This window comes from Temnothorax longispinosus, chromosome 10, assembly GCF_030848805.1.
Source record: "Temnothorax longispinosus isolate EJ_2023e chromosome 10, Tlon_JGU_v1, whole genome shotgun sequence".
Taxonomy (NCBI): Eukaryota; Metazoa; Arthropoda; class Insecta; order Hymenoptera; family Formicidae; genus Temnothorax; species Temnothorax longispinosus.
In genome coordinates this window covers 17,166,450-17,180,442 of record NC_092367.1, presented here as the reverse complement: position 1 = coordinate 17,180,442, position 13,993 = coordinate 17,166,450, and the positions used below count along the sequence as shown (strand labels likewise).

General features: G+C 38.9%; 5 protein-coding genes across 6 annotated transcripts; 2 read left to right on the top strand and 3 right to left on the bottom strand.

The window, feature by feature from the left end:
* Window positions 1–2,115: 2,115 nt before the first annotated feature.
* Window positions 2,116–7,328, bottom strand: LOC139821219 (uncharacterized). Its single transcript, XM_071792130.1, has 4 exons — window positions 5,343–7,328; window positions 4,696–4,840; window positions 4,379–4,450; window positions 2,116–4,079 (listed from the first exon to the last, which is right to left on the bottom strand). Exons 1-4 carry the CDS (start codon window positions 5,396–5,398, stop codon window positions 3,948–3,950), a joined length of 405 nt encoding a protein of 134 aa, XP_071648231.1. The 5' UTR covers window positions 5,399–7,328; the 3' UTR covers window positions 2,116–3,947.
* Window positions 7,329–7,375: 47 nt separating this feature from the next.
* On the top strand, window positions 7,376–8,833 carry Muted (biogenesis of lysosome-related organelles complex 1 subunit 5). 2 transcript variants are annotated; one of them, XM_071792129.1, is made up of 4 exons: window positions 7,376–7,663; window positions 7,728–7,810; window positions 8,241–8,429; window positions 8,519–8,833. In XM_071792129.1, exons 1-4 carry the CDS (start codon window positions 7,648–7,650, stop codon window positions 8,684–8,686), a joined length of 456 nt encoding a protein of 151 aa, XP_071648230.1. In that variant the 5' UTR covers window positions 7,376–7,647; the 3' UTR covers window positions 8,687–8,833. The 2 variants fall into 2 exon arrangements, with proteins under 2 accessions (XP_071648230.1, XP_071648229.1); XM_071792128.1 differs by having other exon boundaries at window positions 7,382–7,597.
* LOC139821212 (transmembrane protein 199) lies at window positions 8,810–9,807 on the top strand. The gene is made up of 2 exons (XM_071792119.1): window positions 8,810–9,236; window positions 9,327–9,807. Exons 1-2 carry the CDS (start codon window positions 8,810–8,812, stop codon window positions 9,569–9,571), a joined length of 672 nt encoding a protein of 223 aa, XP_071648220.1. The 3' UTR covers window positions 9,572–9,807.
* On the bottom strand, window positions 9,630–11,657 carry Chrac-16 (chromatin accessibility complex 16kD protein). Its single transcript, XM_071792127.1, has 2 exons — window positions 11,122–11,657; window positions 9,630–10,642 (listed from the first exon to the last, which is right to left on the bottom strand). Exons 1-2 carry the CDS (start codon window positions 11,254–11,256, stop codon window positions 10,238–10,240), a joined length of 540 nt encoding a protein of 179 aa, XP_071648228.1. The 5' UTR covers window positions 11,257–11,657; the 3' UTR covers window positions 9,630–10,237.
* A 244-nt stretch (window positions 11,658–11,901) lies between these two features.
* Unc50 (Unc50 RNA binding protein) lies at window positions 11,902–13,925 on the bottom strand. Its single transcript, XM_071792112.1, has 6 exons — window positions 13,685–13,925; window positions 13,250–13,401; window positions 12,980–13,166; window positions 12,663–12,796; window positions 12,497–12,598; window positions 11,902–12,415 (listed from the first exon to the last, which is right to left on the bottom strand). The coding sequence occupies exons 1-6, from the start codon at window positions 13,774–13,776 to the stop codon at window positions 12,279–12,281; spliced, it is 804 nt and encodes a 267-aa protein (XP_071648213.1). The 5' UTR covers window positions 13,777–13,925; the 3' UTR covers window positions 11,902–12,278.
* Between the last annotated feature and the right edge of the window lie 68 nt (window positions 13,926–13,993).

Below are 13,993 nucleotides of genomic sequence, written 5' to 3'. Positions count from 1 at the left end.
TACACTAATCTGATATTTCCAAGTTTTAAATTTAAATTTTTATATGCTTTTAGAGATGGAAAATAAAAGAAAAATTACACATCAAAATCATACCGGTGGACCATTGATAATTTTAACGAATAATTATTTTAACTTGTCCCCAGAAATTTGTAGTTTAAACAATTAGATTTAATTAATTAAATTATTAAAGGTCTATTTGCATTTTTGTGAGAGTAATTTGGTTGAATGTATATATAATTTTCAATTTATACCCGAGGAAAAATTTAATTTTATAAATTTGACTAATAAAGATCATTGTATATGTGAATTTTTTTTATCATCGCAAATTATCTCGACTCGCACTCGCCTGAAATTAATGGGATATTTGGCATTCTGGCATTCCGGCAGTTGTGTAACATTAGTAGATCAAACAGCCATTCATTTTCGGTGATTGACTTCATGGCTTTTATCCCTCCCGCTAATAATTTATTAAACGAATTCATCTAATTATAGATTCTTCTTTGGGATGATCTTTTTATAAGCGAGAACTTAAACCCTCTCTTTATCTTAGCTCCCCCCGGCTTCATCTCAGCTTATTTCGATCACTTTTTCAGTACAAAAGCATCCATTATGTCCAGTTCTGTTGGTGACTTCGCATTAATGACTCGACACGTCATATACTTCAAACGGCGTCGTTAAGACAATCACAAGAAAAAGGAGGGGGTGTAAAAATCGCCATTTTTCGCCATCAACGGGAACCTCTAAAACATGCTTTGTTACCTTATTTGAGGTTGAAAAAAGAAAGAAATAATACTCTTTTCACTAGGAAACTACAGGAAATATTTTAGAAGCGATAATGAATGTCTTTGAAGCGTGCGTCAAAATAGCGTTGAGGGCGAAAAATGGCAATTTTTACACCCCCACCTTTGTAATTAGCGAAAATTCGGTAAAAACTACAAACATCCTTTTTATACTACGAGGAACGAGGACTGATATTTCATGCAACTTTACGAAAGACTCACTTTCAGATGAGCGAGAGATTTTGACGAGCCCACTTGTCAAAGATTAACGTTCCACCGATACGTCGCCGATTGTTTCATATTCGGACGATTCATGGATGCTGTCTGGCCTATATGCCGATGTGGATATTCGGCGATGATTGACTCACGTGCCATCGCCATAGTGGAGCCGATGGAGGCACCCGAGCCTCTACAACGTTCAATGCGTGGCACGTGACGGGACGTGGAAAGGTAACAAGGATTTAATCGAGCGGGGGTGGATACCAACGAGCGTGGGTGTTTGTGCGTGGGTGCGTTCGCGTAATATCTTGTGGCGAGGAGACTAAAGCCGGAAACTCGCAATTAGTTACCTCAATTTCCGTTTCGTTTAATTGTGCCGCTACCGCGGACGCGGCGATATATGTGGACGACGCAAAGGAAGATATTGCCGAATTAATTCTGAATTATCGATAAATTATACGCGCGGAGTATCGCAAAATTATAGGGCGCGCAATTCGAGACGGAAAACAATTCCTATAAACAGGATTTATCTCTAAGTAGAAATTGAAAATTACCATCAGCACAGCCTTATTTAGTTAAATCCAAAAAAGCTCTAAACTAAACTTATTTAATTAGATCTAAAAATCTCCGTAAACGTGTATAAGTCAAAGTAGTCATTTATTAAAATCATCGATCGTCCACTGATGATTCACATAATAATCCTTCCTCCATTATTATTTTTAAGAACGTACAACAATTTAAGGTACAATTTTATCGCGAGAAAATGTCTTTATTTCGCAGAAAAATGTTTTCAACGATATTTTATGACCGGCCAATTCATTGATACGCGGCGGGGCAAAAGCTGGGCGTATCGACCATCGCGCGATCGAGGCTCGCCTTCGAAAACGGTGCGCGGCAGTCATTAAAATCGAGCGAGAAGGACGACAAAACCTTCGCTGCACAATGGTCCTCCCGCGGTAAGCCCTATATAGAGAGCCCGTTGGAGTTCGGAGGAGGACCCGTCCTCAGGAAGTCGAGGGTGGAGACGGGAAAGAGATAACAAACCGTCCGTTCAATGGCGTCGGCTTCTGGGACAAGACTCTGAGAACGCCATCGTCGAAATAGAAGGTATCTCGAGTCTCGGTGTGCAACGGACGCGGCCGCGTTCATGTACCTCGACCGGAGATCGGCTTGACGTATACGGGATGGAATGGAACGCGCGAATTCGAATACGCTCGAAACGTAATTTTGAAATCCATTGTTCCGCCTCGGCGAAACTTTCATCGAAGACGATCGTTTATTGATGCGTACGCGAGTTCAATATTTCCGCGCTTGAGCCGATTAAATCCCCGTTAGGGCAAGAGGAAATTGTCTGAGAAGCAAGATCTCATTATATCTCTGTCACTTGAGACCTGATCGGGCGTAAGCTTTCGACCCTTAATGTTATTCCTAACGCTAAAGCGTTTTTCGATTAGACTAACGAGTCCGATGGAATCACTGTCGAAGAGAGAATCGACTTTGTCGAGGCACGCACGATTTCCACATTTGACGATACACCCAGTACAATTGGCCGTGGCGTTTGTACTCAGCGAAAGAAGATTCGGGTCCGCGAACAAATACCGTATATAATCCTTTCAAGCGTACTCGGAATCGAACTGAGCTTTGACTTTTAGATACGCGAAAGCACAAGTAGGATTAAATCTCTGCCGATAATCGGAGCTTGTAATATCGTAGAAAAGTGCGGAGAGCAGTGTATTTCTATTGAACGCACGTTTCGTTTTGTATCGTTTAAAAACTGCGGTAAAAGAAGCTGTTTAATTATTTTTATTGTATATTAAATTTCTAACATAAAGCAGAAACCTAATTAAAATTTTATGTAAGGCATCAGAATCCAATATATGTACACATCTGGTGAAGAATTGAAGTGTCTGTAAGTGCTTTCTATTTGATTTTATTAGATGTCTATTAGAGATTGTTTTGTTCGGCTTGCTTTCGTGATAGATAAAAGAATGGTAGAAAAAGAGAACGTAGAATTGAATTGAATTGGCAAATTGAACAACTGAAACAGGATTAAATGGAAAGACCACGGGAGAAAACATCGCTTTGTTGCAAGTTTGCGAGTTTTTTAAATAATAACCTTGAAATGTAAAGTTTTGAGAGAAACTTTTCAATTAAGTAGTTGTATATAAGCTTGTGAAACTTTTAATAATTCTTAAATTTATAGGTATCGCAAATTATATATAGAGTAATTTTTCCGAGCAATATTTTATTAAGGGAAAACTTTAAACTTGCCGAGCAGGATTCATAAAATTAATTGTCGCGAATTAGTGCTACACCTGATTCTCTATTTAAAATAAATCATATATATTATTTGTAAAATAAATTCCGCCTCTATTCTTCATTGATGATTTATTATCATTCGTAAATTAAAATTAACTTGCATGATTACTTTATAAGGATATAAACTTGACGGGCGCAAATAAATTTTTCGTTGTGCGAAAAGTCAGGCATTTCGGAACTGTGTTAGTACCGATATTATTGTATTTTAAGCTCGAGCTTTAGCATTTGTATAGAGACTTCAATGGCAGATAGACTTCTTGGCAGTCTCAGTCTCGGCATCCGAGCTTTGTGAGGAGAACAAAGGATATAAATGCATATCGGGTAGTGCTCCCGAAACGGCATTCTTTGAATTCTACATAAATTCCGACCTGCTATTGTTGTTTGCGTACTTTATTATTTCATTATTTGTATATAATACTCTTACGATAATCTTATAAATTTGCAGAAAATTACTAATTGCGAAAATATCAAGCTAGAAATTAATACGCGTATAATGGTGTTAACACAACAGACAGTGGTGTATTTTGTATTAATTACACCGCGCACGTTATTATGTAATCAATAGTAAGATATATACCCCCGTTGGTGGTGAAAATAAGCGGGGAATAATGAATTGGATGCGAGAGCTCGTTAATTCTCTATTATCGACATCGCCTCGTCACAAATAACTGCCTTCCCTTCGTGACAGCAAATGGGCTCGATGCTCTCCAAACCAGTGAGTGTCCACAGAGCCGTGTTACACGATTTCATATATACGGCCACCTGTGAAAAGCAAAAAGATGAAATAACAAAACGTGTCGTTCTATTACTGTGAAAATTACCACCTACAAAAAAAACATCAAAAGAACGAAATAACCGAAGCGATGCAATCGTGTCTCATTCGCGCGAAATAATATGGTTTTATTACTCCCGTTTACACACGTGACCCCAATCGGTGTTTATGCGTCACTGTTCGCTTTTTCATGAAGATAAAGATTACGTGCAAAGAGCTTTTTTCTACTCTGAATTTTTTAAACGAGATTTGTCTCACGTACGTATGTAAAATGTATTATACCGCTTACCTTCAAATTTTCGACATGCACATTCTGTTTCTCGCAAATCAGCATTGGTGCCTTATCTCGAGAACCTTCAGCCTAAACACGGAAACGTATATCAGTTTTGATATCATTTCTTAATTAGTTTCAGTACTTCTTTATTTTCTTCGATTAACCGCTAACTAACGTGCTCGAGCGTGTGTCACTGATTGCTGTCTAAAATTATTTAACACACGTATATTCCCGATTGAAAAATAAGTAGCACGTTTTTCGTAGTCAATGAAGAAATGATGTGTAAAACAGGCAGCGGAAATGGTACGGAAATAGTATGAAGGTGTACTCACTAAGGCGATACATAATTGTTGACACTTTTCAGCGCCTTCTTCATCGCAGCTCACATTGTATTTCAGCGTGTGCTCTATTATCGACTTCGTTCCCGGAACAGGGAACACCGCGCAACTGCACGCACCCTCCGCGATTTCCTCTTGTCTGGTATAGGGTACAATTTTTTTTAAGTACAATATCGCAATAATCGTGAGATCAATTGTGAGAATAAAATTATACACTTTAAAGAAATTTACTGGATTTGCGAATTAATTAATCATTCCCAAGAGAAAGGAACATGTGCTTTACATTAGATTAATAACTTCGTGACTAAAGTGAAAGATTATTTCCATTTTATCCATATATTATCGAGGTTAATTGCATTAATAAATGCATCTGTTTTGCACTTTCGATATATATCTTCGAAATATATTTATAATTTAGTTATATACAGTAAATCCTCATGTAACACTGGTTCATATAACACGATAGAAACATTTTAATATATGGAGGTCTATTGTAGTTATAAGTTATAAGATATTAATTATAGTTACATTATAATTATAATATAATTATAATTACAATCATAACTTGATATGTTAAAAAATTTATAATGGGTCCTTTCACAAGCAGAAATATTTAAATATTCATAACGTCACTATCTTACATCGCGAGAGACAAGATTGCCATCAGGAGAAGAAATCGTCCCGCTGCAGCTTCCATCGCGCTCCAATTCACACCTCACGTCGAGATCGTCACGAATAAACCTTACCCGCGATTATCACCAGGCGATCGAGCGACATGCGGCATATGTAGTCTTGCGTAATCATCCTCTTCTCCCCCCCCCCCTTCACCACTTCTCTATTCTCTCCTGCTCGTATGTAAGTGCACGCAGCGGAATGCACGCGTAATCACACGATACCCTTGTTAGTTGCCGGCGTCCTCTTCGCAGTGGTTCGAATTTTACTCGATGCTCGATACCCAAGCGCGACGTTCCCACAGAGATAATCACCATTGCGACAGCGATGTAATCCGAGAACGCTAACGCGCACGCATTCGTCTCGTAGGCGTAGCGTTACCGATCTCGGCGAAAAATATACGTGGAATTCCGGTGATTAACGCGGGGGAACTGCCATTAAACGGTTGCACGCAAGGCGATGACGTTGTTTTGGCATTTTATCGATCAACTTTTTCTTCGCGTCGCGTCCGTTCCAAATTGCGCACTTGTTTGCACCTTTCGAAGCTCATTTTCCCCGAGAAATGTTCCCTGATCGTTTTGTAACTTCAAAACTTCAGCCGCCTCTCGAAGAACTTTTCTTGAAAAACGACTGCAATTAGTCGCAGAATCTATAGAAAATATAACCGCGATATATAAATAACTAAGAGTAATGGCATCTGAGAGTGGAAGATGATATATTTGGAATACTTGGTTTCCAAGAGAGAGAATTTATAGATAGAATATAATTACGGTATAAATAAATGAGTAAATAAATAGCATTCAAAAATTGAAAATGATATATGCTAGGTTTGGAATATTCAATATATTATACACCTGCCTCTTTTAGATAGTTAATTAGTATTTTATCATCGCAGCTTTTAATGTACATTAACGTACATTAACGCGTTGAATCGAGTTTATCGTAAATTTTACAAAGAATAACGATATATATACATGTATAAAACAACATTAGTGAAAAGCGTTTATGTTGAGCACAGCGAAAAACGATAGCTTTTTGGAAACATACGTTTATTTGCGTATGATAATTTTCTCTCTAAAAATACAAAACCTTATGAGAGACCGGAATTATACATTCGAATTAATACAAAAGCACAAAGTGTTATTGTTTCCAAGAGATATATTTTTTGTGCGCGAAATTCTATCGGTTTCAGATAAAGAAAAATTTTCGCAAAACACTCGCTCTCCCCTAAAAAAAATTCATTTACAATACTTTTTTTTACACTATATAATGTCTCTTTAGCTCAAGTATTCAAGTATTTTAAAAAAGCGTCCCACTTCTCTCTGTCAGTAAATTTAGTTTTTCTCGCAGGTATTAAACAATAAAAGAATGAACAATTCTATCAAAATAAAGTTATTACATATAATCAGAAGTAAATACTGCAATTCTCACAAAATACTAAAAAATACTGCATTAGTAAGTTAATCGCCCTTCGAAGTTGCCCTCTAATAATGTCCATTTCTATCAATGTTTATTAACTTTAATCTCGGTTTAGCTTACTTTTTATCTTTATCTAGTTCTAAGAATTAAAATACGATAAAAATAAATTAAACTGAGATTAAAGTTAATCTACATTGGTGGAAATCAGAAAATATTATAAACGCAATAATGTCTATTTCTATCCAATATAGATTAACTTTAATCTCGTTTAACTTACTTATTATCCTTTTCTAATTCTTAAGACTAGTAAAAGATAAAAAATCAACTAAACCGGGATTAAAGTTAATCTACATTTGTAGAAATGGACATAAGTCAGATTTCACAATAATGTTCCCGGCGTGGCCGTGGTGAGAACAGGGAAAAATAATTAAAGAACAGCCGAGACTAATATTGCAATATTATTAATGTCACTGTCTAACTGTAGCCATTAGATAGTAACATTAGTCGCGTTTATGCCAATTTTTTTTCTTTTTATTCTTTCCAGTTTTGGCCAGAGATTTCTACTGTTTTTCCCTTCTTGCGGCGGTCGGTTCAGTAGTAAATCCAGTCACGTGACGGGCGCACCGACGTCTGGCGACGTGCCGACCGTTTCCACTGGCGGTCGGGCCGGCCGGTTTTCAGTAGTACAGCCAGTCACGTGACGGCGCACCGTCGTCAGGCGACAACGTGCCGTCACTGCCCCGTTCGACTTTCGACTCCGTTTCTAGTGTTTCTACTGGCACCGACATGGCGTCCGTCATCAAAGGTGCGACATTCACGGTATCGTCCTAAACGCCACGCACGTTTAGGACGTTTATGTTCGGCGCGAACGGTACACTTAACGCATTTACGTTAGGCATCACCAAACTGTCACTGAATCACACGCGTTTCCGTAGACACGGGCGAGATCTGGGGCAGGCTGTTCGACCATCGTCCGTTCGTCCAGGGTGAGGTCACGTTCTTCCTACGAGAGTTTCAGGTGAGCGCCTGGCAATCGTGAGCTCAGCGTCGCGATAGCGGCATCAACCGATGGCGATAAAACCGATTGGAATTTAATTAAAAATATTCCGCCAAGATGCGGATTTAAATGCGCGGACATAACCTACGAGTCGTGAAAACTTAATCATTAAACAAAGACACTGCAATGATGGAAACTGCAATTGCTCCTGTCCGCGAAATAAAATGTTTTAATCCTTTTCTTTTAACAGCTCTTTTTATATATCAATTTATTGATTTTTGGAAATAATGCTTATTTCAATTCAACTTCATAAATTCATATGAAAGCAGACATCATTAGTCACTGTCTGTACTTTGTAAACTATTGTATGTCAATTGTCAAGCGTTTAATTCTTAAGTGTTGCATTCTGTGCGCAGTACAAATCCTAGATTGCATTTTTGCTATTTTTTAGGAAAGAAGGTCCGACAGGGAGGTGGAACGCCTGTTTAAGATACTTGAATACACAACGGAGCTGAAGGAGAGCCAGTTGGATCGCACCGAGCAACTCGGCGATTGCCACTTGCCTAGCCTCAAAGCGAACGTGGATGTCGCGCTGAGTATGTGCAACCGTGTTTTACAGAGGGAGGAAAATTTTGACAGTGTACGTGCGCCAACCTTTGTGGCATCTCGTTCATCTCTCGTGACGCGAAAAAGAATTGATTCCACATTGGGTATATTTTATCTTTGTAGGATAACGTTCTGAGTGAAAACAGATTGCTTAGAAAAAGAGAGTGGGAGAAGTTCATAAATGATATGAGCGACAAGTGTCAAAAGGTGGACCAGACGTTTCAGGAGAAGGAAACGGAAATACAGGAGTTCTATGTTGACTTGGAAAAGAAATTGCACATTACGCCATAAGAAATGACAATAACTTTTTAGCCTGTATCTTATGCGTTGCCTCTTTTAGTATTTTAGCGTTTAATACAAACCTAATAATTTTCTTAAAGTAGAGAGACGGGTGTATATTGAGTTCGTTTAGATATGCCACTAGAGTCGATTGTAGATCCTACCGTAACGATAAATCCGTCTAAGAAATTGAAAGATTTTATCTTGTACGATGTGAAAGATACGGATGGTGCACCGGATGGCATCGCATCCTTGCGCAAACTGAAAAAATCCAAGAAGGAGAAGATTGCAAGTGCCACGTTAAAAATCGAGGACCTCAAGTGGTTGAATGGGTATCTAAAAGAGCATAGGAAAACTGCGACACAAAAGATTTACCTGCACGAACTTTTCGATGATTCCGACGTGATACTGCCGACGCCAAAAGAGACGCCACGGAACCCAGAGCTGGAGGCTAGAATACGGAAATTAACGGCGCAGCAAAACGCCCGAGAATATCAGGCGATGACGAAGAGCATCGATTCTGTACGGAAATTCTTACCGGAAGACAGCATCGCGTATCAAAGTAAATATATTGTATATTGTTAAATCTATTTTTTTAACCGCGCTTACAAAAGACAATTTAATGTCTTTCTAATATCACTTTATTTTGCAGTGAAGGAGATAAACAAGCAACTGATCGCTGTCGCGCAATTTGTATTTTCCGTGATAGCTGGCTTCGCTTTCGGATTCATCGGGGTAGAACTCATAATCGGGGACCTAGACTTCGGATTTAGATTACTCTTAGGTATAATTTGCGCGTTAATTATAGCGTTAGCCGAGATCTATTTTCTAGCTCTAAAATTAAATGAGAATGGTTTCGATGTCCCATCCAAATCGAAAAAGTTACATCGAGACTAAATACAACATCCAAGCGTATTCGGTCGTTCCATTATCTTGAACATGCGTATTATAGGGAAGATTAGTAAAAAAAAAAATCTTAAAATGCTAATAATATAAATAACACGCAATCTACTTTCGTTAACTTTGTATTATACAAAAGTTTAAAATGTTTACATCAATGAATTATTCTCCTATGATTGTTATATAATTCAAGATTCTTAAAGACCAAATAAAACAAAATATCGTGACATCAATTTATTGTTATCAAAGATGAAAAAACCAATCCTAAAGCATGATCATAAATAAATATGATTAATGTAAAAAAAAACATTGATCTTATTAACATTGAATGCGTGAATAATGAACGTCGTGAGATATATGTACAAAAATATGTGTGAGAGAAGAAATATGTGTAAAAAGATCTTGTGTGGTGCACTTTTCATCATTCGTGAGCATATAAAAATAATATCTCCTCTTTCGAGACAAATTCTCGTGGCCTGTCTCTAAATTTTGAGTCACTACTGATGACTGCGTTTGCTAAACTAGATCTGCTGATATAGACGCATAATCTTGACACTGGATAGATTTTACAGATCTGCAAAATTTTGTAGAAAGACACGAGATGAATCTAGGTTTGTCAAATAATCGGAGTCTGTCTCCTAGAAGTAGAAATTCAACGAGTTCTCATCTCTTATTGTTCTCCTCACTATCACTTTTCACACTGCTCTCACTTTTGTCACTATCCGAATGACAAGCGCCGTTCTCCTTGGTCTCGCTCTCCCGCTCGCTGCCCGACGAGTTGCCGTTGTCCCCCTTGGTTTCGTCGCTGTCCGAACAGGAGTCCGTGTCGGAGTCGCTGTCGCTGTCCGAGTCGGAGCTGCTCTCGGACGAGCTGCTGCTGTTGGACGCCTCCTTGGCCTCCATCATCTCCTTGAACTGTCGGACGGTAATCTTCCTGGGCATTATCTCCCGCAGGAACTCCAGCGTGTCGTTAGTCTGCACCACCTCCGCCAGGTGTTTGTAATCCAGAGAGGACCCCTTGTTGCTTTGCATGTGTGCCTCCTCCGTCAGGTAATGTATGAATAATTCCTGCAAAGTTGCAAAGTGCCTCGTGCAATATTAAATCCTAAATTAACAAGACCATAATGGCACTACATTGCAGGACTGAATGACAATCGATATATGGGTCAAAAGCGCAAGGACCAAATGTATGAGACACTTCAAAAACTATAAGATCTCGGGTCTGTTTTCTGTTACCGAACTGGCTGCACTAGTTCAAAATTTATCCTTTTTTACTCCACATTGGAAGAAAAAAAGATGAACTCTGACCTAGTGCTGTCAGTTCGGTAACAGAAAACAGACTCCCTTATCTCAAAAATGTAAATATTTATATTCTGTTATACATATACAACTATTATGTCACATGAATGTAATAGAGGATAAATATCGAATATATTTTAGTCGCTATTTACTTATTAAATTGAATTAATAATTATAAATTAATAAATCGTCTCGGGTCTCGGTGAATCTTTTCAGGAACGTATCTCTAACCTCCAAGTGTGTCTTACCGTGGCTTTTGTGACCAAATACAAGCCGTCCTGCCCGACGGTGTCGACGCTAGGCGAGCTCTTCATGATCGTCTTCACCCTCGAGATTGGCAGGCGCAGCTCTTTCATCTTCACGGCGGGAGGTTGCGTACTCATTGCGCGCACTTATTCTTCCTTCCTTCTATTTTATTTACACTTAAAAAGTGTCGGGCGACTAAAAACGAAGCCGCGAAGAGGAGATTTTGACAGCAGATCCCACAAAATTTGAAGTGTAGCGATTAATTATCGACGATGCTCCCTCGCGCTGCAGATGGTGCTGGTTTCGTTACGCGGCATGGAGCAAGAAGTCACGACAGAGGGAAAACTTTGCATTGACAGCCACTCTTCGGTTCCTTCCGGCAATTATGCTACGGAAAGTGATTGGCTGTCGCCTCTCCATGTTCTAGAGCGGTGCTCATAAAATATTCATAACTCGATATCTTCGAAATAATCTTAGATCTGCTCATAAATTGAAATTTACATTTAAAATCATCTTGAGTCGGAGACGATCTTAACCCAGGTAGCAATTAATGTCTAAAAGACATCATAAAGACATCTTTAAGATTTCTGGCATCTTAAAGACATCTTTATGATGTCTTTTAGACATTAATGCTACCTGGGAAACGTAAGATCGGACTTAATATCGCCTATAGATTCGCGGTTACAGGTCTCCGAACAAAAAAAAAACGCGTTTTTCGTGACATCAACTTTGTTATTGATGAATTAAAATGTGCAATATCACAATAAGACTCGCATAAAAAATTCGCTACTACACGCGGGTTATATTTGGAACATCGATAGTTCTCTTAGAGATACAAATGAAAAAAATAGATATATTATTCCTGGAACGCAAGATCGTTGAAGAGCCTACGGTCTTCAAGTGATACTCCATTCGGAAACAGCTGTACCTCTGTAATGGAATTCTCCTCTCTCGGAATTTTCCCCGCTGCTCCCCTATTTGTCACGTGATCGTGGAACAAGAAAACGAAATGACGGATCGTGTAAAATGAGAGCGAGGATCGAGGGGAGCTTTCAGAGTAGAATCCCGTCTCGTCGATTCTAGAATAGAAGGGGATTCTGTACGGCCAGGTTGTTATTCCGACGTTCATAGGCGACACATTTGACAAAAATCTGATATTTCACAGAGCCCGGTAACGATAGAATTCCATAACCAAATAACTGACATTAATACCGGCGCATAACGTAGTTATGTATATCAGCAATATTATGGGTAGACTTGACAATATTAGATGCGTTTTATGGAGTATCTCGACATCTGAAATAACAATAACGATAAATACGGTCTAATAATAAGAGGAGATAGATCGTGTTACCTAAGCGTGTTGCGTTAACTTACTTGCGTAGCCGAGAAACGTAATGTAAATGTAATAGCTTATAGCTATGAACCAAAAGGTGTTCCCAACGAACCGCGCCGAGAACGTATCGTTGTTTATCAAAGCTGCAAAGGTGAAACGCGTTAAACAACAATTCAATAATATCGCTTGACAACTGTATTGACGCACCGTTGTATAGAAATAACTGTAAGATGTGAAGTATGATTAACGGGGGAAACATCGCGTTCAAATGGATGTCGAACGCGTAGCCCCATTCAACGTCTTGCGTTCTGTCTATCCTGAGATACCGATTGCTCATAAACCTACAAACGTATAATATATATTATATATTAGTATATATCTTATAGTATATATTAAAAATTAAGAATAGACTCGAGCTAGCTTTAATTAAGCTGACAATTTTCAAATTAATTCAAGTTTCCAAGTCTAAGGTAAAGAAGACTACGATCTGACAGGCTTGGCCTAAAGATAATTGGTATGCTTACCAAAACACCGTTGCTATTAACAATCCAGTGGTTATGTAATCGATGAATACCATATAAAATAACAACTTTACAAATTGGAAGAATCTCAAACTGAGTACTATGGCGAAACCAACTGTAGATATGCAGAGACAGCACGTAACCAGCACCAAAAACGCCGGGTCGTCTCTCGCAAATTGTGACTTCGTCTCTGCAAGAATCCAACACACGGGCATGTTGAAGAATATAAAGCTGTGCTAACGATGCACAGGGTACTGGGGGGTTGCAACGTACGTTTTCTGTTTTGGAAGTTTCTGTACACTTTCTGCGGCGCCACGAACAGAAAGATCATCTGCCAAACGGCGAACTCGAAGTCCATTTGCTCAAACTTCAGCAATTTTCTCAGATATTTGTAGCACTTGGTCGCCGCGCCCATGCAGTTGTGCCTGCAATATGTTCTCCCACTCAATCAAACTTCGAAGCTAAGCGATGAAATACAGTAAAGTAATTAAATAGCGGTTTTAAAAATAAATACGGTAAATTGAATACAGCAAGGTGATAAAACACAAATAATACGCATACAGGCATAAAATTGCTTTGAAAAAAAAAACACCAAGTTTAAACCATAAAACGAAAACTGGACACGTTGATGCAATTGTTGATTTAGAAGATAATAAATTGCGAAAAGAGACGACGAGTGTCTGTGCCTGTAAACATACGCGACGTTACCTGTAAACGATCGGCATCGGCAACGAGGACGAGAATTCTGTCGGAACGGGCGAGTGGCACCGGCTCGTCGGCGGCGAAGTGGAATACTTCATTCTCGATCCTTTTGACAGCTCGCGTGATTATTCTCGACAGTGCGACAGACAAGCATCCCTCAATAAATTTGCGTCCGGGAAACGATTTCAGGTTATGTTCTCGTTATTATGACAAGCCCGAAAACGCCTCGCACTAGTTGCACTGCCGCCCTCTCGAATTTCACGACCGCGGGAAATAGAAATCGACACGCTCGATTAAGAAAATATTTCATCTTAT

Excerpts from the sequence above, each read along its gene's own strand:
- LOC139821219 (XM_071792130.1), bottom strand. The coding sequence starts at position 5,398 with ATGGAAGCTGCAGCGGGACGATTTCTTCTCCTGATGGCAATCTTGTCT. Across the intron at positions 4,841-5,342 it reads GCAATCTTGTCTCTCGCGAT|ACAAGAGGAAATCGCGGAGG; the intron begins GTAAGATAGTGA and ends ACCCTATACCAG. Across the intron at positions 4,080-4,378 it reads TGCATGTCGAAAATTTGAAG|GTGGCCGTATATATGAAATC; the intron begins GTAAGCGGTATA and ends TGCTTTTCACAG.
- Muted (XM_071792128.1), top strand. Across the intron at positions 7,811-8,240 it reads TCTTCCTACGAGAGTTTCAG|GAAAGAAGGTCCGACAGGGA; the intron begins GTGAGCGCCTGG and ends GCTATTTTTTAG. Across the intron at positions 8,430-8,518 it reads GGGAGGAAAATTTTGACAGT|GATAACGTTCTGAGTGAAAA; the intron begins GTACGTGCGCCA and ends TTATCTTTGTAG.
- LOC139821212 (XM_071792119.1), top strand. The coding sequence starts at position 8,810 with ATGCCACTAGAGTCGATTGTAGATCCTACCGTAACGATAAATCCGTCT. Across the intron at positions 9,237-9,326 it reads AGACAGCATCGCGTATCAAA|TGAAGGAGATAAACAAGCAA; the intron begins GTAAATATATTG and ends TTTATTTTGCAG.
- Chrac-16 (XM_071792127.1), bottom strand. The coding sequence starts at position 11,256 with ATGAGTACGCAACCTCCCGCCGTGAAGATGAAAGAGCTGCGCCTGCCA. Across the intron at positions 10,643-11,121 it reads ATTTGGTCACAAAAGCCACG|GAATTATTCATACATTACCT; the intron begins GTAAGACACACT and ends GCAACTTTGCAG.
- Unc50 (XM_071792112.1), bottom strand. The coding sequence starts at position 13,776 with ATGAAGTATTCCACTTCGCCGCCGACGAGCCGGTGCCACTCGCCCGTT. Across the intron at positions 13,167-13,249 it reads AAACTTCCAAAACAGAAAAC|AGACGAAGTCACAATTTGCG; the intron begins GTACGTTGCAAC and ends GGATTCTTGCAG. Across the intron at positions 12,416-12,496 it reads TACGTTTCTCGGCTACGCAA|ATGTCGAGATACTCCATAAA; the intron begins GTAAGTTAACGC and ends TTGTTATTTCAG.